The sequence below is a fragment of the Delphinus delphis genome, chromosome 20, assembly GCF_949987515.2.
Source record: "Delphinus delphis chromosome 20, mDelDel1.2, whole genome shotgun sequence".
NCBI lineage: Eukaryota > Metazoa > Chordata > Mammalia > Artiodactyla > Delphinidae > Delphinus > Delphinus delphis.
The window spans coordinates 55,229,960-55,252,879 of NC_082702.1; the positions used below are offsets into that span (position 1 = coordinate 55,229,960).

The 22,920-nt window shown below is 48.3% G+C and overlaps 1 protein-coding gene across 3 annotated transcripts in view; it reads left to right on the forward strand.

Annotated features, from left to right (window-relative positions):
* USP10 (ubiquitin specific peptidase 10) overlaps window positions 1–21,852 on the forward strand; it is a 69,615-nt gene extending 47,763 nt beyond the window's left edge. For 2 of the 3 annotated variants that reach the window (XM_069540184.1, XM_059999571.1), the window contains exons 5-14: window positions 5,118–5,209; window positions 5,707–5,816; window positions 6,228–6,283; window positions 6,516–6,619; window positions 8,911–9,010; window positions 9,793–9,970; window positions 13,155–13,320; window positions 16,155–16,299; window positions 17,593–17,658; window positions 20,825–21,852. In XM_069540184.1, coding sequence (XP_069396285.1) covers window positions 5,118–5,209; window positions 5,707–5,816; window positions 6,228–6,283; window positions 6,516–6,619; window positions 8,911–9,010; window positions 9,793–9,970; window positions 13,155–13,320; window positions 16,155–16,299; window positions 17,593–17,658; window positions 20,825–21,012 — 1,205 coding nt within the window. In that variant the 3' untranslated portion in view covers window positions 21,013–21,852. Of the gene's footprint in view, window positions 1–5,117; window positions 5,210–5,706; window positions 5,817–6,227; window positions 6,284–6,515; window positions 6,620–8,910; window positions 9,011–9,792; window positions 9,971–13,154; window positions 13,321–16,154; window positions 16,300–17,592; window positions 17,659–20,824 lie in introns of those variants that run through there. The other variant, XR_011246312.1, reaches the window with a different exon arrangement.
* Window positions 21,853–22,920: the final 1,068 nt, after the last annotated feature.

A 22,920-nucleotide genomic window follows, 5' to 3' on the forward strand; every position in this document is an offset into this window, starting at 1 on the left:
TGTAAACAAACATATACCCCGCTTGATCTTTGTTTTAGTGGTTTATAAATCACATTTATATTCAACACTTTCCCTGTTCTTGGGAAATAATTCTCCAACATTTAGCATTTTCTCTTCAAATTCTCCGAAGCAGCACAGGCAGTGACCATGCAGCAGGCCCTGAGCTGAGGAGGTCCAGCACCTGTTTGCAGAAGTCACACTTGTGGGGTGAGAGTTCAGTCCATGTCTAACTTGATAGGTGTATGTCCTTGCTAATATTTCTGTCATGTCTCTTTTAAAGAACTAAATGGACACTCCTCCACTTACAGAACATAAGTTGATCTATAGCCAATGGGTAGTGGTACATTTTGGTCACTTTGCTGTCCTCCACCTGATTAGGTAACCAAGATAGCGTGTGTTCTTCCAAAGTGACGTAATGAGGAAAAGAAAAACACTTGGAGAATGTTCTGGACAGTTAGGAAGATGACAGAAAAGCAGGTCGGCAGCATCAGAATGTCAATTACGAGCCGGTTATTGAGCCTTAAGAATCAGTGAAAGTTCTGCAGCTTGCGTTTTCATGGATTTTAAATGGTAATATGACCTAAATGCTAATTTTAGGAAAACAAAATTTGATGCATAAAAATATAAGAATAATCCTAGTTTATATGGACTTAAAAGTTTACAATGCCAGTATTGCCATTGCGTTTATGGATCATTTCATTTGAGTGGTTTGTGGTTATGTATGCGGGCTACTGTATACGTCAGTGTTTGAGCTGTTACGAAGATGAAGATAATGGTTTCAGTTTCATATCTTTTATGTGATACGCAGTCATTCTGGCATTTTGTGCCATGCCTATAACGTCATTCCGGGGCAACCCTGCCAACTACTGTGGAAAAGATGGTTTGAGGAGGCCACCTTCGTAAAGTTACTGTCTAAACAGATCTGAGTAGTAAATTATACCAAGAACAATGGGTTGAAAAGAAGGCCTCTGGGGGGAAGGTTTGTTACTACAGTCAACTTCTGATAATTTGCCCTAAAAGAAAGTAAATAGAAAACCAACAGTGATGACTTGGGACCATAGGTCAGATTTAACGGTTCAACCTCAGGAAATACCCCACTCTCTCTCTTCTTTGGCTGCCCTTCAGTGCTCATTGGACTTAGCAAAATCTAAATGGAAACGGTGATGTTGTTATTATAAAAGGAACTTAATTAAATAGAGCCAACTGTTATACCAAAAAATTAAGAGCAGTATTCCTACTCGCTTGTCTGCATTCATGAATATTGACTTCTGAAATACAGCAGTAAGATTCATTTATTTTAGGAGCATTCAGTAACAGGAATGGAGATTGTTTACAGGAATTAGCGTTGCCTTTGCACCGGTGCTGCTTGACTGGGTGGGAGAAGAGGAGCTGCGCATGGCGGACTCCGTCGGACGTTAGCGTCTGGCTCAGTTTGTGGTCCTTGAAATTCTGCAGGGGGAGGAACGCTCAATGTACAGTGTGTTATAAAACTGAACATTTAAATTGTGTGGATGTTTGGTTTTTAAGAGAAAATCTTAGGCAATAAGATATTTAATCTTAATTTTTTACAACCTTTCATTCCTTTTGAAATGTGACTTTATTAATATACTGTATACTCACAAAATATTCAAAACTTAATTTTAAGGAATTGATGCAAACATTTCTTTTTGGAGAACTGAAAAGTGTTGGTTCTCTCAAACTCTTTTTTTAAATATAAACTTATTTATTTATGTATTTATTTTTGGCTGCATTGGGTCTTTGTTGCTGTGCGCGGGCTTTCTCTAGTTGCGGCGAGCAGGGGCTACTCTTCCTTGCGGTGTGCGGGCTTCTCATTGCGGTGGATTCTCTTGTTGCGGAGCACGGGCTCTAGGCGTGTGGGCTTCAGTAGTTGTGGCTTGTGGGCTGTAGGGCGCAGGCTCAGTAGTTGTGGCGCACGGGCCTAGTTGCTCCGCGGCATGTGGGATCTTCCTGGACCAGGGCTCGAACCCACGTCCGCTGCGCTGGCAGGTGCATTCTTAACCACTGCACCACCAGGGAAGCCCCTTGCTTCCTCTTCGAGAGTGGAGTTGGCCTGTCATAAATGATTGTTTTTAGTTTAACAGGATATGCATCCAAAGCACTTTTAGCTACGTATAAAGTTATTTTTGAGTCTGTTAAAACAGATGCATGGAAGGGAAGTTTCAGATACATCTTGCATGCCTGTCCCTGATCATTTTCTTTCTGTTTTCCTTCAGTGTCTGTATTGAACAGGAATTGATATTGTCAAACCACTTCCCCTCCCATCTTCACCCCTGCCCCCAACCCCGGGAGACTTTGCTTCCAGTATCATCAAGAAAATTGAGGTTGCTATTTCATTTCTTTCCCCACCGTAAACTGTGGTGAGTCTGCCCTTCCCTAGCTCCTTCCCTCCTGCGATCCTGGGAGCCCCTTAGTGACCCCCTTCTTTTGTCTTACCCCTCAGCCAGGCTCCTGGTCAGGGGAGCCTGCACAAGTGGTCTCCACTCTTGCTTTCCTCCTTGAGGCCCTCGAACGTGCTTCTGCTTCCACTACTGATTCCAGCCGCCCTGTCCTTGTAGATCACGGGTACGGATTCTCCTTAGCCTGTCGCTTGGACGTGGGTGGCGCTCAGGGTTCCGCTCCTGACCCACTGCTGTCAGAATGTGCAGTTCAGGCCCCGAGCTGCAGGGTCATATATGTGTGTGTGTGTGTGTGTGTGTGTGTGTGTGTGTGTGTGTGTGTGTGTGTGTGTGTGTGTGTGTGTGTGTAGATATGTTATGGTCTGGTCTGTGAGTGTCAGTGCACTGTTCACTGGTGTCTTCCGCGTACCTTTTTATCTGAGCCTCTGAAACTCTTAAAACTGAACTCCTTATTTCATCCCTGCCCAAAGCAGGAAAGAACCCGCTTGTCCCGTTGCATTTCTCCTCTGGGTGGAAGGCACCATCACCCCAAGCTGGAGATGTTCTCCTGGTACCATTTGCTGTCACAGGCCCCTGGCCACCTCAGGTTTCTCCAGTTCTTGGATAGGGCAGGGCATCCCCGCCACTGCCCCCACCCAGCTTAGCCTGCACTGTGTGGTCCCTTCTTCACTGGTCTGCAGGCCCTGCTACAGCAGGGCCACCGCTCAGTCATCTCTGCACCTGCAGGTCCTGGTGCCCAGGCAAAGCTTAGCCAGCTGCAGCATGTCATTTATCAGAGGTCCTTGTGTTAGGAAGGCAGTTGGTTTTGAGTTGTATGGTTATGTGAAAGCTTAATATTGTTTTTAGATATAAAAGTACTCTGGCAAAGATTCACAGGTGTCTTGACGGGGCGTTCATTGCGGACTGATGCTTGTTTGAAAATGCACAGATGTTTTGCAGAGTAACTGTGTGAGGTAATTGCTATTCTGTGACACACATTGGAAATTATGGGCTCTTGTGATGAAATGGCTCAAAGACGGATGTAAAAATCCCCGGTGAGAAGAAGATCTTCAGCTTGTGGGGAAAAGTTAGTATCAGAAACCTTAGAGTAAAGGACCTTAAAGCAGAGTCCATTGTCTCCTGAGAGCAAAGAGCCCGGCTTCTGGGACCCAGGCTCGTAGGTCAGCGCAGTCATGCGCCCTGCACCAGTTCCCTAACCCCTCTGGACCTAAGTTTTGTCACCTGTGAACTGAGGATGTTAACGGTGTCTCTTTGACAGGGTTGTAAGGTCGATTATGAATAATACAGATGGAGCTCCTAGCGGTGTCTGTGCGGGGTGTCAGTCACGTGGGCGTGTGGTTCAGTTCTGTATCTGATCTGTTCCACCGTGAAGGCCCAGCGCTGTGCCCCGTAGTGAGAGAGACAAGAGGATCTTGGCAGGCTTAGTCTAACTGAGCAGATTCCATGGGTTCTCTTGGGTCGCTTATGTTTCACTTTTTAATAAGTGGGGAAATTATTCTCTGTGCTTCCTCAGTTAGAGGCGAGAGGGCATTTACCCTCACAGGAGAGAGGGAGGGAGTGTGTGTGTTGACATTAGAATCTTGCAAATTAATTTCTTCATTTAATTCTTAAGTCTGGCATCTGCCAGTGCAACTGTGTTTTTAGGGAACAAAGGCTTCTTTTGTTTGAGTGATGCTTTGGGTGGTGGGTGCTGATAGCAAATGCGTGCTCCCCAGTACACAGCCTAAAAGTGACGGGTGGGGCTGTGTCGTGTGGCCGCAAGTCATGGATTTGGGTACCGACTGTGCTGCCTGGCTCCTGTGAGGTCACAGGCAGGCGAGTTAACCCTGAGCCTCTGTTTCCTTTTGGTGAAAGCGGGATGGTTGGTGGTACTCCGGGATCCCTGAGGATTAAACGCAGCGAGTTAACGTTGTAAGTTGTAACGCACTTGCCAAGAGTAGAAGGTAGCCAAACATTGTGGCTGTCACTGTTAGAGGATTCGTAAGGGACGTGGGGAGACCTTGTTACAACATTTCTAAAAAGAAAAAGGGCCAGTTACTTACCAATATTTAAAGCATTCTTTTGTAAAGATGGCATTTACAGCTATTTTAAGACTGGGGGGAAGAGTGATGTCAAAAGGTGAATCTGAGGATAACGAAGCTTATTTCTAAATGGAGTAAGGGATTTTAGCATTCCGAGTGGGACTTCTGATGAAAATACAGTTCAGTTAGTAGGAGATAATTGTCCCCAAAAGAGGGATCATCACTTGCTGAACAGTCACCGAACACCCACTGTGATGTGCTGGGCGTCCAGACGTGAACGAGACGGGTCCTGCACGGAAACACCTTTCTGGATGGTGTCTGATTGAGGAGGCCTGCCCGGCTGTCAGCGTTAAAAGAGCCTGTATCTTTTAAGTCTGTTCCCGAATACTGTTACGTCGTTTTTTAAGCCCTTTCTGTTTCTTATTAAAACAGTCTTTGTGCTCCCTAGTGATATTATCACAGGAAGATAAATAAATGTCATCAGTGTTTGGGGGGAAATAGTTTTGAAAATTTTAATCATTAAATAATTATGTGATGTTGACCGGAACGAAGCTGTAACAGCCTGCCTTCGCTTTGGATGTGACGTGCGCTCTGTTGAGCAGGGTCCCCCTCCCAGGGCAGAGCGTGAGAGTTGTTCACGAGATGCCATTAACGTCTTCACTGTGCTTCCCTCTTTCAGAGTTACTGGAGAACGTAACCCTGATTCATAAACCAGTGTCATTGCAACCCCGCGGGCTGATCAATAAAGGAAACTGGTGCTACATTAATGCTGTATCCTTCTCAGAGGCTGTCCCCCAGGCTGGCTTTCTGCAGCTTCCTCTTCCTTGGGCACATTCGACTTAGTTCCGCTTCTGTGGGGTGTCTACCCCACATTTTGAATCCAAAACCTCGGTTTCTTAATGCTTATTAACTGGGCTATTCGTGACCAAAAAGAGAGAGATGATTTGTTGACCTGTGACGGACAGAATCAAGCAAGTTTCTCATTAAAATGGTCCTGAATAACAGGGCAGAGTGACCGCTTAAACTGGAAATCCTGTGTTAATCGATTTGATTATCTTGGTTGAATCCCGTTCTTATTTATAAACGACTTGGATATCACAGGGAAGTTACACCCGGGATTATTTGGTTTATCCCCTTTGTGTTTACATATCTAAGTCGTTAGTGTCCTTGGCTTGCGTAGTTTTATATGCTCTTGTGTTTTACATGCCTTTCCCCAGTTTGGAGCATCGGTTTTATTTCCTTTACGCTTCCTTACTGCCATCATGTAGACACTGCAGGCACTGGTTGCTTGCCCTCCGATGTATCACCTGATGAAGTTCATTCCTCTGTATTCAAAAGTGCAAAGGCCTTGTACGTCCACACCCATGATAGATAGCTTGTAAGTAAGCTGCTGAAAATGTGTTGAGGGGTGGGCTTTCCCCCTCTGATAATTAGATTCAAATGGCAAAGTTCTTGATCTCCTGCAAATGAATCCTGTAATTCTATTTTTTTTTAAATGTGCCGTTCATGATTTTCTATGGAAGTTAACCAGAAATGGAATTGGAACATGGTTTAGCTGTGTTCTTTAGATTCAGTTGAATAAATTTAGTGTTTACCAAATTATATCACTTGAAATATACCAAAAACTTATGTAGAAAAGATTTACGCGCTCACTAGCTATTACAGCATTGGTTATCTAAAGTTTGCTGTCTTCATACTAGGTAACATTCTACTTAGCCATCAAGGCTTTTTAATAATAGTATGTCTTCTAAAAAACAAGTACTAAACATTTTTTCCCCCCCGTGTCTAGTGTTCGGCTAATGAATGAGTTTACTAATATGCCAGTACCTCCAAAGCCCAGACAAGGTGAGTAAAAGCGAGGGTTCCGATGCCATTACATTTTGGGAGGTGTGGAGTCAGGTGCCTGAGTTTGAGGAATTCAGGCTTGCTGGAAAGAAAATGTCTCTTTACATGCAGGTTGCTACACCTATACTGTTCTCAGCATTGGGCGGGTGTTGGGGGGAGTTGTGATGAGTATGCCTTTTGTCATGTTAAGACTTCTTCAGTTGTAAAGATCTGTGTCCTGTTTCCGTTGCAGCTCCTGGGGATAAAGCCGTGAGGGACGTCCGCCCGGGAGCTGCCTTTGAGCCCACGTACATTTATAGACTGCTGACAGTTATCAAGTCGAGCCTGTCCGAAAAGGTTGGGGCTGCCGCTGCGTAGCTTGTTTCTTACCTGTTGCGTATTCAGTGCTTGCCCTCTGCTTGCACTGCGGCGATTAAGTGGGTGTTCAGTGGATCTAGGCTTGCTCTGGAGTCAGTTGCTAGGATGAATTAGAGTATGGGATGATAATGATGGTAATCAGAGACAACTCGTGTCATTTACTGTGACCAACCACTGCTGTAAGTTCGTTCCATCCGTTAACTTACTTAATCCTGTGAATAAAGTGTGATTAATGTCTGCTTGTTCCATTTGAGAAAAGGGAAGTCACTGTCCAAGGTCACAGCTAAGAAGTGGCAGAGCCTGGCAGTGGAGTTAGCTCCTTCACTTCCACACGGACTGCCCTGCAGCAGGGACGGGGGCATTCAGGAGTGCTGCATCTTCTCCACACTCCCTCGGGGCCGTCATTTTTAATCATACACTTTGCTGCTGAAGGCATGGGGCCAAGGGCCACGGAGGTCTTGAAAAGGGCCCTGACGGCGTTCAGGGTAAATCAGGGGCAGCCTTTGCACAGTTAACTGGAGCGTTTCTTTCCTCCCCGACAGAGTTCGTGATGAGTCAGTACAAGCAATTGAAATGATGCTAGAAAAGGGGAATTCTTTAGGAAATATTCAAGAAAATTGTGTTAAAACTGACTGAAGTAGTACTGTTTGCAGCCCCTTTGTTTCGAAGAAGAGGGAATACTCAGGGCACTGCAGCAGCATACCACCAGGGGCTCTTCATGTGCCCGTGGCGTAGCCTTTGCTGTTAAGCTCAGGATTTCGGGGTGTTGCTAGTGTTAGGAAGGCGGGCATGGAGTAAACGGTGCCCTCTGCTCCAGAGAGCGCCTCGTCCAGTAGGGGAGTTAGTACTTGAAGTACTAAGACAGATGAGCGTACAGATGCTGTAGGAGCCAGGGACGGGCCCCCGGCTCAGGGGGAGCAGAGGTAAAGCTCAGGATGCTTCTGGTGGCTGAGCAGCGCTGAGATCCCGCAGCTTTCGAAGTTACATTACTTGTGGCTTGGTGGGGTCTGCAGGACCACCCTCAGGGTTGCGGATTCGCTAGAAGGTCTCACGGGACTCAGGAGCTGTTACCCTCAGTTCGGATTCAGTACAGCCCAAGGACACAAAGCAAAATCAGCACAGAGTGAAGACTCGGGCAGCGTCTGCAGGAAACCTCGAGACTCCTCTCCGGTGTAGTCACACAGGACGCACTCAGTTCCTCCCACAGCAGACTGTGGCCGCTGTGTGGCTTGTGGTCCACCAGGGAAGCTCCTCAGCAGCTCAGTGTCCTAGGGTTTTGCTGGGGGCTGGTCACATAGGCACCCTGCCCTCTGCCTCGCACAGACTCCTGGGGGGAGAGCCAGTGCTCAGCACAAACCACACTGTTGGCACAATTGGGCGCGCTCCCTTTTCAGTTCCTGGAATGGCGGGAGCCCTCCTGAAATCCAAGTCCCCGGATGCCGGCCAAGGACCAACCCAGCAAGCAGGCCTTTCCCAGCACTGTTAACTCTTTTCTGTGTCTTGGGCTGTGCCAGCCTCTGCCCTTTCCCACAGACACACTCACACCACACAGCCCCGTCCACAGCTATGGTTCCATTGGAGCAAACAGATCTACTCAGAGACCGCAAGCAGTCCTTGGAACACTCACGCCGTTATGCTCCAAAGAACGAAATATGAACCAATCATGATAAATTATATAATCAGATGAAACCAATGTAAGGTTATACAGCTAGTGTGGGACCATATTGTGTGATTCATCTGCGAATGGTTGTGCTGATGTGTGTGTGTAAAGCAGGCAGCTAAGTCTTTAAATCAATAGAGTTTTTCACGTATAATTTGGGTCCTTTCTCCTGTGGTTGCCCATCATCGAAAATAAAAGGAGACATACGGGGCTGCTAATTTTACAACTTGCAGTGGGAATGGTAACCCCCGGGGTTGTGCATTCTATTTCATTTAAACAAAAAAGCAACTTATAAAATAACTTTTTTCTTATAAAGGTAACATACTTATTATAGAAAATTTCGAAGATACAGAAAAGCAAAATTAAAAAGAAATCCCTGTTCTATTGCTTAGAGATATTTAATCCTCCCCCGCTCGCACACCCAATCTTCCCCACTTCACACATCTTAACTGTCCAAAGAAAAATTCATGTGATTTTTGAGAAACACTTTATGTTAAATCTTACTGAAAATTGAAGAGAAGGCATAGTTTGTATATGCAGGTAACACATTCCGTGCAGGTGTTGAAGAGTAATTGGTTAAGATTAACGTGACCCTGTTTGACCTTCTCAGGGTCGACAAGAAGATGCTGAGGAGTACTTAGGCTTCATTCTAAATGGACTTCACGAGGAAATGCTGAACCTGAAGAAACTTCTCTCACCAAATAATGAAAGTAGGTTATGGTGTGCTTGCTACAGAATTGGGTAGAACATTTTCTTAAGAATTATTCTTAAACAAATGCTATATATATGCTCATATAGTAAGCTGCCTTTCCCCCCAACAGTCATTCGCCCTTCAAAAATCACTTATTTACTCATTATGATAACTAGTTACTTTTACATTGCTTATTGTGTACCATTGAGAATGTTGTGTTTGTATATTTCAAATACATAAATGTATTTCCAGAACCTCTGCTTTTTCCCCTTCAATTTGTAATTAGGAAAATGATTACACGTAGAGAAAAACTGAAAGAATAGGTCGGTTGCCTGCATAACCACTGGATTCCACAGTTGCTACCGTGTCGTCCTTATTGATCTCTCTTTCTACTTCCCCAGCCCCCCATGACATTTTTCCCCAAGGGATTCAAAATCAAGTTGCACATGGCAGTTTAGTTCACCCCAAATGGTAAAGCATGGGTCTCCTGAGATAGGGGTGGCTCTCCCACGTGACCCGAGTTCTTTCGCAAATGATGGAGTCCGACTGCAGTTACACAGTAGAGTCGGCCTCCCCGTCCCACCTGAGTTCTTCTCCAGGTGTCCCACGGCATCTTCTGTCGCCGATCACACCAGCAGGGAGATGCTGTAGCATCGCACACATTGCTTTTGTCCTCAGTGTAGAATACACCCTGATCTCACTTTAAAGCTCCAGTGGACAAACCTGTGGAGGTGGTTTATGTAGAACTTTTGTTTTTTGCTCTTTGTGTGAATAGTAGCCTAAGCAGAGTCTGCTTTTCAGAACTTACTGTTTCCAATGGACCCAGAAGCCACTCAGTGAACGAAGACGAGCAAGAAGAGCCAGGCGAAGGAAGTGAGGACGAATGGGAGCAAGTGGGCCCCCGAAACAAGACTTCGGTCACTCGCCAGGCGGATTTTGTTCAGACCCCCATCACTGGCATTTTTGGTGGCCACATCAGGTTTTAAGCTTTTCTGGAATAATTTAGCATTTGCCTTTTTCAGGGTTTTGCCATTTTGCTGGAGGGGGGAGGTGTAAGATTTGTCCTAAGAAATTTGGGACTGGGTGGTTTGCCTTTGCTCCCTGTGCCCGCTCTGTTCTTGGACTTGCTGACGCTCGTCCTGCCGGCCCCACGGCTCTCACACGACCCACGGCGGCTTCCTGCAGAGGGCGCTGCCCCCGCCTGTCTGCCAGGGGCTCCCCACCCCTCAGTGACACTGACATTCCCTCCATCCAGCTGCTCACAGCCGGGTAGGAAGAGAAAGACAAGTTAATGGAAATACATGTTTTGTTAAGAGAAGAAATTCATGCATCTGATTGGAGGAATTGTAGGCACGGGAGCCAGGTGAGCTCGGAAGCTTAGAGAGTGCAGAGGGAGCTGCTTGTACACAGAGGAGGACGTGTGGCCTTCTGGAGTACCTGGGCACCTCCCCTGCCCCAGTTCCCTCAAACTGGCTGCCCTTTGCTCACTCATGGAGTCCTAGAAAGTTTTTTTTTTTTTTTTTTTAACCCACATTTGTTTATTTCATTTTGGCTGTGTTGGGTCTTCATTTCTGTGCGAGGGCTTTCTCCAGTTGTGGCAAGCGGGGGCCACTCTTCATTGTGGTGCGCGGGCCTCTCACTGTCGCGGCCTCTCTTGTTGAGGAGCACAGGCTCCAGACGTGCAGGCTCAGTAGTTGTGGCTCACGGGCCTAGTTGCTCCGCGGCAATGTGGGATCTTCCCAGACCAGGGCTCAAACCCGTGTCCTCTGCATTAGCAGGCAGATTCTCAACCACTGCGCCACCAGGGAAGCCCTAGAAGGTTTTTACTTGTTTACGTTAGAGCCGTTCAGTACCACCATTATGTGGAGTTCAGTAGAACTTGCACTGACTCCGAGGACCTCCTTACTCATCCAGAGTCTGAAAGGACCGCATTATAGCATGATTTCCTTCTGAAGACCTTACAGCTTCACCTACAGGAGTGTGTTTTTGGTTTTTTTAGTGAGCCTCTTAGCCTTTCGTCATCCCAGAACAAGAAGTAACACCCTTTTCAAGGCATCGAAAGGCAGTTCAGTCTCTCTGCTCTAAAACAGTTTAGGTTGAGCACCTTGCAACAGGCTGATGAAATCCTCGGACACGTGCCCGACCCCCTCCCAAGCTGGTCACACGACACTGAACCCGTCATTTCTGTGCCCTCGCTGTGAGCTCGACTTGGCAGGCCCCTTCTGTTGTGGAGCTCGTGTCAGCCTCCCGACACCCAGCCCCACCACTGGGGCTGCAGCTCGTTCTCGCCAGATGCAGAGCCTCGGGAAGGGCCCTTCTGGGAGGGGAAAGCGGGGCTCCTGTTGGGTGACCAGCAGTGAGAGGAGGCTGTCTGCGCCCTTAACTCTTTGTTAGCCGAGCAGCCTGATGTTGTCCCCCTCGGGGTGCTCACTGAGGGTGGGGGAGAAACGAGGGCACGGCCCAGCGGCTGTGTCGAGGGCTCCGTGTTTGTGGGATGGCACAGCAACCGGATTGCAAGGCCACAAAGATCCCAGATGCGTTTGAGAATAAGCAGTGGGAAAAACCAGAATCCACTTTGGAGAAATTTCTGGCTTGCCCCAGCTGACTCTTCATGGCCCTGCAGCCTCAGCCTCTGTAGGCCCTTTGCATTGAAATTGGGTGTTGATTTTTTTTTTTTAAACTGTAAAGCAAAGATACAGAACTACTCCTTGTAACTTAGGAGTTGCTTTTGTGTGTGTAGTAGGCACCATTGAGCATGATTCTTAATGGTGTGTGGCCTGCGGGATCTTATTTCCCCGACCAGGGATCGAACCCAGGCCCCTAGCAGTGGAAGCACGGAATCCTAATCACTGGACCACCAGGGAACTCCCAAGCTCCCAACTCTTTATTCATTCAATAAAGAATGAATTCTTTATTCAGACCAACGGAAAGGTTTTCTCCTAAAATTCACGCTCTTTTGTTTTTTGTTTTTGTTTTTTTTTTTTTTTTTTTTTGCGGTACGCGGGCCTCTCACTGCTGTGGCCTCTCCCATTGCAGAGCACAGGCTCCGGACGCGCAGGCTCAGCGGCCATGGCTCACGGGCCCAGCCGCTCCGCGGCATGTGGGATCTTCCTGGACCGGGGCGCGAACCCGCGTTCCCTGCATAGGCAGGTGGACTCTCAACCACTGCGCCACCAGGGAAGCCCAAATTCGTGCTCTTTTGGTGCTTTTCCAGTTACCCCAGAAAGACCAGCACTTTCCTCCACCTTGTCCACCCTTTTGGTAAAGTCCAGGCCCATTACTGCGGTTCCCACTATTTTCCCACTATTCCTCTCTGGAACCAAGGGAACGGCGACCCCCTCAAGGCTTCCTCCTCACAGGGAGCCTGGAGGTGCTTCCTGTGCTGTGTGTCGGGAAAGCAGTGTGTGAGACGGAAAGCTGGCAAGAGAGCCGCTCACCTGCCCTTCGCCGCAGTCTGACTACCTGTCCACCCCTTTTATTCGTGTATAAACTGGGGCACTCAGGCTGCAGAGAGACAATCCCACGTTGAACTCCTGGACATCTCCTTGCTGAGGCTACGTGAGACGTGGGCCCAACACAAATTTTTACTCAGAAAGACTTGGACAAAGAAAAGTGAGATGAACACCCAGCTAAGGAAGCAAGGCTTAGCTGGCAGCCGCCTCCTTGAGGGTGCTGGCCACTTTCCTGTCGCACACACCCTGCTCCCCTTCCTTTGTAAAGTCGTTTTCATAGGGGAATTGCTATCCAAATCATTCTTTTTACCTCAGGGTTTCCTCTTTTTTATTACAACAGGCTGTGACGCCTGAGAGGATAAAAAGTGTCAGCATTTTGACTCTGGGAAGATTGTCTCCTTTGCTAATCTGTGCATTAAATAAAGTGGAGGGGGGGCGTTTGGAAGGTGAAATAGGTCTTCTTCCAGAGCTATTAAGCTGGGAAAATTTTCAGCTGGTGGATTGAGTTGCTAGAAATTCTTTCGAGGTGGTATTGAGTGGAATTATTTTAAAATTCTTCAGTGTGTTTTTAGCATTTCTGTTCTCTCTGGTCTTCTGGCAGTGATACTGAATAATCTCGCTTGCAGTGTTTGTTCCTCTTGTCCTGCTGCATATAACCTCAGGGCGAGTGGGAAGGCGAGCTCTTAGATGCGGTGTGTTTTCCACTTTCAGGTCTGTGGTTTACCAGCAGAGTTCAAAAGAATCTGCCACCCTGCAGCCGTTCTTCACGCTGCAGCTGGACATCCAGTCGGACAAGGTACGCACCGTCCAGGACGCGTTGGAAAGCCTGGTGGCACGAGAGTCTGTCCAGGGTTATACCACCAAAACCAAACAAGAGGTACGTTCACAGTTGGTCTTGCACCTTTATCCAGAGGCCCTCTGGGGTGGGCGAAAGAGCACAGACTCTGGAATGAGGAGAAGTGGGTTTCAGCTCTGCCTCTCAAATCGGTTGCTTACCTTTTTTTTTGGACTGGAAGTTTCCACATTCTGAGAATGAAATGGTTGATCCTCCCAACTTCCCTTGGCTCTAAGTCATGAAACACAGGTCACGATCTTTGGGGTTATTTATTCTGAGCTGTGTTTCATTTGCTGGCCATCCAGTCATGGCACCGTAGAGTGAATACCACCTCTGACAAAGGCCGATAGCTCGTTCACATTCCTGATACCATAGAGCACAATTTCATGAGATGGTTAGGATATAAAAGATGTTCTAAAAGATGTTCTGATCTGGTTTGCATTTGACTGCAGATCTTCAAGGACGTTGAAACATAGAAAGTAATTGTTCTGGTGCCTGTTACTCTTTGATTTGATCTGAGAAAAAGATAAAGTCTTGAGTCTTTCAGCGTTCAGGAGTCAAGAGGAAGCACGTCAGCTCCGTCGAGAGAGGCGATAATTCTCTGCTCTCTGAGGGCTTGTTAGCTGCTGGCCGTCCAGATGCGCCAGTTAGGCCCGACTTCTCGTCCGCAGTAGAGCGCGCCTTCTCCGTTTTGTATCCTAGGTCGTGGCTGTGCATTCATAGAGGTGTGTTGGGGAGATGAATGTAGACTGGCTAGGGCGGTGCCCTTTTGAACACTTCAGAGTGTTCCTGTGAGGCCCGATTTCAGTAGCCGTGTGTGATGGCTACAGGGTGAACCAGCACGGCCCAGTGTAGGAAACCTGCCAGCACCTCGTGGGGCCAAGGGCCCTGCCCTTGCCTCGCAGCTCGGGCTCCATCCACGTGAAGAGGAGCAGAGGCGGGGTGTGGAGAGCTTCTGTCCGTCTGCTGTGGGTTGGTCAAGCCAACCTCTCGGGGCATCTGCAGAAGTTAGGCCTAGCTCTACCCCGTGTTTTCTAATTGCTTCTCGTGGACAATTTTGTTCAAAAAGTAAAAGTGGTAGGAGCCGGAAGAGAATCCCGGCAGTTTTTCCTTAGAGAAATGGTGGAACTTAACGGGAGAGAGAGAGTGGGTACTTGTTCTCGGGAGGCCGGGTCATGTACTGGCTGTGGGACTGTCCACCTGCTCATCTGGGGCAGCCATGACTCCAGAGGTGGACTCGCCATCCTGGCCCCTCCCCACTGGAGCCACTGATCCTGCTGGGGAGGGGGGCACCCTGTCCCTGCGCTCCCAGGACAGCCCTCTGGGGATATGTCTGTTCTCCTCGTTTGCCCCTGCTGCAGTTAAACTGCTGTTTGGGCAGAGGTGGGTGGGGCGCGATGACTGAGGTAGCGGCGGCTGTGGTTGTTGGCCTGGGGTCAGAGGAGGGTGAGGAAAAGGTGATGGATTCTAGGTGGCAGGTTTGCAGGAAGGAGTCACGGAAGAAGTGGCATCTCGGTGGAGCCTTGAAGACGGCAGAGAAGGCTGCTGGCCGTTCTCGCTCCATGGCTGTGGAAGCAGGTGTCTGAGGAACGAGCTTGTACAGCATGTCTGTGAAGAGCAAGTAACACATTTTCTGGAATGTGATTTTTTAATTTACTTTTCAAAGTACCTACTTGAATTTTATTAGGTTTTTAGGTCAAAAGTTGTTTTTCTGTGGGAACACAGGAAGATTGTGGGAAAATATGATTATACAAAATACTAGCTAAACAAAAAGGTCTGGGTTTGTTGGGTGTTAGAAAGTGTGACTCAGTTTGTCTGGAAACCCGGAACACTCAGTTAAGGATTTGAGATTAGCCCCTTAACGAACAGAATCGCGCGTCACTAGCACTGAGAAACCATCCCAGAGGTACTTTAGTCTGACTATCATTTTACAAGTGAGGAAGCTGGAGTCTTACATCGTCATCGCTGGTTTTGACTGTGGAACTGGAGTCATGCTTTTCTTCATTCACAATTCTTGTTGGATGTGAGACAGTGGACTGCAGAGACTCAATGGGAATGTCGAGGTGATCGGGCCATTTCCATGCCTGGGACCTCAGTCTGGGTGGGAAGACAGGCCCGAAAGGGTCTTCAGCCCTAATACTAATAAACCAGGTGGCGGTGACCGCTAGGCTCGCTTCAGGTACCTTCAGCCAGATACGCGTGTAGTCCTCCGAAAGCTTTCTGGGTGTTTATTATATGCCGCTGTCTTTCGGATTGTTATGTGGACAAGTACTTCTACCGAAAGTATTCTCCGTCTAAATACCGGAAGCATCAACACATTTGCAGATACAGAGAACAGTACATAAAGGGGTTAAGTTTGCTTGTGAAGATGCATTTTAATAAAAAGCAGCGTTCAGTAGACCGTGAAAGTTCATAAGGGGCATTTTGAATTGATAAAAGCGGAACTGTTATAAAACCAGTGGTTACACTAAATAGCCTTGGAGTTATCTAGAGCGTCTAATTCAAGAAACACATTGCCTTCAGCTTTATCAGTACTGTGAGAGTTATTAAAAAAATAAGTTAATACATACGTAATTCAAGGTATTACTAAGTTAGCTTCTAAATGTTTATGCCAATTTAATGCCCTAGGACAAAGGTTCTTAACTTGGCTCGGGGACCTTTGGGACCCCCTACAGTTGTGTCTGTAGGGATATATGCACTTTCCTAAGAGGAAGGTCAGTACCTCTCAAAAGATCCCATTCGATTCTCCAAAGACCCTGTGACTCAGGAAGCTTTGAGAAGCATTGCCCCGGAACATTTGAGTCTTGGAGCGAGAGGTGAGGTGGCGTCCGCCGCTCGGAGTAAGATGGCGTTTCCTGTGTGCTTATGTGTCTCAGGTGGAGATCAGTCGAAGGGTGACTCTGGAAAAGCTCCCTCCTGTCCTCGTGCTGCACCTGAAACGGTTTGTTTACGAGAAGACAGGTGGATGTCAGAAGCTTATCAAGAACATTGAATATCCTGTGGACTTGGAAATTAGTAAAGGTAATGACTGTAAGGCAGGAGCGTCTGTGACGGCAGTCCTGGAAGCAGCCAGCTTCTTGATGCCTCAGCGCTTTCTGTGTCATGTCAGGATTCAGAAGCTCTTTCATGACTTTTTTGTTTTAAATTTCTTGACTGTTAATAGACCTTTAGGTTAAAATTTCTCACTAAAATGGCCTTTTAAAAATAAAGGCAAAAATAAGCCATATGAAAGTATTACTAGGTGAGAAAAATACTAAATATAAAAAGTTTATGGGTCAGTGGTAGGAAATACTCTTCCTCACGCTAGGCGTTAACAGCTGTGTGGAGCAGCCTGCCTAACTGGGCCTTTTAGCGGGTGGGGAGTGTTTCCCGCGGGCCCCGGGGCTTCCCCTGCCCTCCGGCGGCAGGGACCCCGGCCTTAGAGCTGCAGCCCCAGCCCCGGGTCTCCGCCAGGTCTCCGGGGCTCGGCAGCTTGGGCACATCGTGGTGAAAGCACCTGGTTGTCTTGCTAAAAGTGAGCTTGAAGGAAAACTTTCCAGGAAAGCTTCAGAATTTGTGAGAAATGTTCTGTGCAACAGTGAAGTTCGATCAGGAGCGTAACGAGCTAGAGGCGATGCTCAAAGTGTTCGGGGGCCTGGAGAGCAGAAAAGAGCACATGGGCCGTCGTCCCTGGTCTCCTGGAGGAGCAAACTGCCGTCCCCCTCCCTTCTCCCTCCCCACGCTGCCCGGCACTGGGACCTGCCGGGCAGTGGGCCTGGGATCACCATCGCTTCACCTGCACCCAGGCGCGTTGCATTTCCTTCCCCCTAAGATTCGGACTCTGGCTCTCAGCCCTGTTCTCACGAGTTGCCACCTTCGGCTGATAGGTTTGCCTCCTGTGCCAGTTCATGGTCCGTTTGAGGACCGGAAAGGGGAAGAAACGCCAGCCGAAAATCATCTTACTGTTGATTGGAGTTTTGTGGTCTGACTCACGTGTAAAACATTTTAAACCTTAGGCTTTCCAGGGCAGCTTTGCTTTTGTTTTTTTCTTTCCCATTTTTTAGAGCATCTGCTTGTAAGGGGTTTCTAGCATGGGCTAGAGGCTCAGTATATGCCCCTGTCCTCTGATGGGTGGGCTCTGGTGACCTCCGTTACTACCCTGCAGCTGGTCTTCCTCGCTGCTCAGTTTTTATGCAAATGGGGGGATGGAGTTGTGTTTGATCTCCCTGGTCCACTGGGTGGGTTAGCTGATTGGAGGCTGCTGTCTGCCCCTTTCTGGGAGCTCTGTGTGTCAGCGCTTTTATAGATTAAAGCTCTTGATATTTTGTTTTTCAGAACTGCTCTCTCCAGGGGTTAAAAATAAGAATTTTAAATGCCACAGAACCTATAGGCTATTTGCAGGTAAGTCAATTTGTACGACATTTTCCTGTGAAAGCAACGATGAAAAGGTTTATACCCTGGCACAATTTTGCTGTAATGCCACTTAACGTAGAGAATAGATTATTGGTATCCCTGTGGACTTTATAAGTCCGGAAATCATTTGAAAATGTGCGTTTTACCTAAAATTTGGTGTGTTTGGAATTTGACAGACTATTCTCTTGGCTCTAAAAGCTCAGCCCAACGTGAGACGTCGTCTAACACGACTGTCTCTGTCTTGGAGCCAGAGGTGTGGGGTTGCCAGGCTGGGAACCCTCCCTGCCGCGGTCGTGGTGCCTGTAGGAGTGGGTGCTGAGGCGTGGCCGCAGCCAGGCTAGGGGAGCGCGGGCTCCTTAGCCGCCCACGACCTCCTGCCCGCCCCCCCCCCTGGGCTCCCCGCGGAGCCCATCCACGTTCTCCACCTCCTGTCCTTCCCTCCTCCTTTCTCTTTCACAGCCGAGTCTTTTGCGCCTTTGAGGCCTTCTGTGTCTTTGAAGAGTTGCTGGTCGCAGCAGTTGTGTTTGCGCCCTGGCCGTTTGTCTTAGAGTTTTCCAGCTGCTCTCCCACCGCTCCTCTGTGTTGCCTTGCGGAGCCTGTCTGTAGTGACTGCTGTTTGTTAGCCCTCACACGTTCATTGAGCCTTTTCACTGGGTACTTTTTATGTACTATCTCATTTAGTCCTTACAGTGTCCTGGGAGGTATGTGGCGCTATCCCCATTTTGTAAAAGGACAAACTGAGACTCGTGGAGGAACATTGGCCGCTCTGTGCCCTTAAGTGGCAGAGCAGAGCTTCACACTCCTGCCCTCGGTCCACCCCTGAGCTCTTGGGATGTTGGATTGGGCCCTGGTCGTTGGGTGGGTCGGGTGCCAGGTTAGAAGGTGTTGGGCCCGGTTGGCCCTTTCTTCCCACCAGGACCTGCTCCCTCCGACTCGCTCTTCTCCCCGGAGGTGGCTGATCACGGCCTTACCCCAGCCTGCTGGGACCTGGTGGGCAACACACTCCCGGCGTGTAGCCACCCTCCCCCTGACCTGCCTTGGGCTGGCAGCTCGGAGGCCTCTCTGTGGTCTTCCTCTGAGACCAGAGGGCCCCCAGGGTCCAGCCTGGCTCCCTGGGGTTTGGCACTGAGGTCCCAGGGTGATGACGTGTTTCTCCGAGTCTCCCTGCAGCCTCCCTGGGGTCCCTGTCAGGGCAAGGTGATGATCAAGGGCAGGGTTAGCAAGTCTTGTCTCCTGGTCAGGGGGCCCTGGTGTGAGTGCACCCCTACCACTCCCGCCCGCCCCGGCCCGGGGCTTCTTCTGGAGTCGCTCTCGCCTGCACCCCTGAATCTGAGCCTTCTAATCTCAGAAATACGGTCACCGGATTGGTTGCAGTTTTCTGTAAACTGTGAGTAAAGAGGTGCTTTTAAAAATGGTTTTGATTGCGGGACAAAGAAAATCAGTTAATATAGCGCGTGAGCTTTTGGAAAACTCATTCTCAGCTCTGCTTCTGTGACGTGGGCTTGCCGGGCGTCTGTGACACAGGTACAGGTCTGCTGCTTGAGAAACCTGCATACGGGTAGAGCGCTTCTCTTCTGAATATTTAAAATGAAGCGTCGTAGAGGAAACGCAAATCAGTTAAACCCACAGGTCCTTTAAATCCTACTGACCTGGTCACTTTAAAAAACCAAAACCAAGTCTGGTAGGTCTTAGAGGTGAAAATCCAGGACAGACGCCCCACAGCTGGATTTGGGGTCAGAGGGACATGCTGGTGTCGGGGCTCCCCTTGCCCTGCGGCAGCCTGTCCATCTCTGTGACCTGCAGGACTCGATGCAGCCGTGAGCTGCTGCTGGTTCCGTTGCTGGTTTCCCACTTGATGGCCCAACAGTCTTGCTGTCCCTCAGCGACCAGTCGCGTTCGTCCCCGGCGGGCCAGGGCCTCAGTGTTCTCTGAGCCCCAGCAGAATGGCCTCTGCGCAGAGCCCGGCTCTGGGTGGATTTGGATGTCCCTACAAGTGGGGGAGCGCGCTGACGTTCAGCCTATTTATTGCTGAAATTTCGTACCAGATTGTGCCCCTCTCTCCAAGTGACTGTCCTTCATGCCACTCACGGCAACGCACAGCTCACCCTGGCCACACTGCAGCCCCCCTCCCCGGAATGTCACTGGAGGCTGTTTCCCTCACACAGGGTCAGGTCTGCTGCTGGCCCAGCCACCTCCCAGCCCCTTCTCTGCATAGAAGGGGGAGGATGTGCCCTTCCACTGTCTTTAATACCTTTTCAGCATCTTCCGACAGTTATATTTGTTTTACACCTCTGACTAAGGCTTCCTGTTTGAATTACACAATTTTAATGAGCAAGGACATGGCAGGTAATTTTTTCTGTTAAAACATGGTAGTAGAAAAATTGGAAATTTTTTTTAAAAGAAAAAAAGAGCAATGACCGGTGTCTGCAGGGTGACTCAACTGCCCAGTCAGCCCAGCTAACTGCGCTGGCGACCCTCCTGGGGCGGTGCTGTCCTTGTCACGGGTGACAGTCCACAGAAAACCTCAGATTCTTGTTTTTTTCATGTAATGTAAGCATATTCTTACACCGCCAAAAACTTTTAATCAGGTCAACGAAAAAATTCACCTTCTTGTAATGTAATGCACTCAGCACTCCTTCGAGTGTGAATATAGGCTTTTCCATGTTTTCACTTTGTCCAAGATTCAGATACTCTGTTGGAACAGTCTAGAAGTGGAATTGGCTGGATCAGGGCCTGATGTTTGGGCCTCGGTGTGCGTTCCCAGAGGGACATTGGCTGATGGCTCTGCAGGGAGCGTCTCTGTGTCCTCCTTCCTAGGGGACTGTCTCCTGTATCAAGTCTTAAGGCGGCTGACGAGCCTGCCTACAGGGCTGACAGATGGGACGACCCCATTAGTTGACATTTCTTTCATAGTTTGTGAGGTATTGAGCATTTTAAATATGTTATTAAGATGTAGATGTATGACTTTGTATTGTAAATTGTTGAACGGTTTTGAGTTGAAACAGCATTGCTTTGTATAACCCCACTTCTCTGTCCCACCTGCCTTGGTGCCAGGCCTTTCGTGGGACAGGCAGGTCTGTGGCGGGGGCAGGCGGGCACCTTAGGCGCTGGTGTGCGGAGCCGCTCTCACGGGCGCCCGGGCCCTCTCTTGCAGTGGTCTACCACCACGGCAGCAGCGCCACGGGCGGCCACTACACCACGGACGTCTTCCAGATCGGTCTCAATGGCTGGCTGCGCATCGACGACCAGACGGTCAAGGTGATTAACCAGTACCAGGTGGTGAAGCCCGCTGCCGAGCGCACAGCCTACCTCCTGTATTACCGCCGCGTGGACCTGCTGTAGCCGCCGCTGTGTGTGCCCGACGCTGCTTGTAGAGCACCGGCTCTCACCGACTCCCCTCCTCTCTTTAGTGGCTCTTTAGAGAGAAACTCTTTCTTCCTGTTGCAGAAATGGGCTAGAATGAAAGGAGACGCCTGCGGTTTGTGCACAACATAGTTCATGTTGACTTCTAGCTTCCAAATCAAAGTCATCTGGTCGAGACAGACTGTCGCCTGATTTAAGCAAAAACACAAAATCCACATTTCCGAAACAATGCCAATTCCTGAGTAAGAAGGGGAACTTGCATTTGATTCCCAGTCTAACTGCATAGTAGAATAAATCCTGCACCAGCAACAACACTTGTAAATTTGTGAAAATGAATTTTATCTTTCCTTAAAAAAATAAATTTTTTAATCCATCACACTTTCTTCCCTCACCCTTTAGTTTTTGATAAATGATAAAAATGAGCCAGTTATCAGAGAAGAAATAGTTCTTACTTCAAAAGATAAACAAACACATAAAACGAGTTGCTGGTTCCTAATAGGAAAAATACATTTTAATAATCGTGCGATGAGAAGCTGCTTACGTACACATTGCAGATCAAATATTTGGAGTTAAGATGTCAGTCACATAGATGGGTGATTGTAACTTTATTGCCATTAAAAGATTTCAAATTGCATTCATGCTTCTGTGTACACATAATGAAAAATGGGCAAAATGATGAAGATTGATAATTCCCTGCGTCTGCTGTCTAATTCTGCTGTCTGCTCTTCTACGATGCCGCGTCTCTAATTGTACACAGTTAGTGATAGCTAGGAGTATAAAGTTGTCGCCCATCAATAAAAATCACACAGTTGGTTTAAAGCTGCGTGTGTGGTGTTTCTTTGACGGCAAATGCCTTTTCCAGTAACCGGAGTTCAAGTGGGCAGGACTGGGCTGCTGGAATTAAAATAAGCCCTTGGGGAAGCCTGACGTGTTCCTGAAAGCTTACCCAAGCCCTCAGATGATTCTTGTTTACTATTTCCAAAGTTATTAACTCTAGTGATTCGGATAAAGGAATTTTTTTAAATCTTCAAAGAGCAGAAAAGAGGAGGTAAGCTCTCTCTCCGTTGTTTTGTCCCCTGCATTGCTGAGTTCAAGGAGGGGACGGACGTGGGTCAGGGCTGAGCATCCTTGTCATTGCCTGCTACCGAGCATCCTACCTGTGCCTCAGATGCCACCTCCAGATGCGGAAAGGAAGCCTTTCGAGATGGAAGAGATGAAGAGGAGAGCCGTCATACACGTCAGCTGCTCCCGGCAGCTCCTGTGCCCGTGGCACCCTGGTTCCAGAAGGCCCTGTGCAGGCCGCTCGCAGTAGTGTACTGGGGTCCCCAGAGCAGCGGGCTTATGTGCTCCAAGCCTCTCCCCGAAGCTGTTCCTCTTACCGTCCTCTGTTCCTAATTGTAGCCATGTGCCGCTGCAGGTTCGGAGCTTAATTTTAAAATTACAGTACTGTATAGCATAGGGAACTATACTCAGTATTGTGTAATAATCTAAAGGGAAAATTATCCGAAAAGGAATATATACACATATATAACGGAATCACTGTGCTGTACACCTGAAACACAACATTGTAAATCAACATACTTCAATAAATATATATTTGTATAAAAATGATAAAAACGTGCAGTTCTAACGTTGCCCCCTTGGCCCGCCTGCCCTCCTGTAACCCTACTCTGATTTGCTTAGCTACTTAGAAGTCATCATTAGCCTCTCATTAAAATAATGTACAATTCTTATGGAACATGTGGACTTCGAAAGCTAAATTAACTTTGGGGGATGCAACCCACACCAGCAGTAAACCAGCCACACGTGGAATAAGGAGCCTGTTCTGAAGCCCGGTGTTGAGTTCTGCATTGTGATCCGTGAGCCAGGTCAGGTCCGATCTGTACA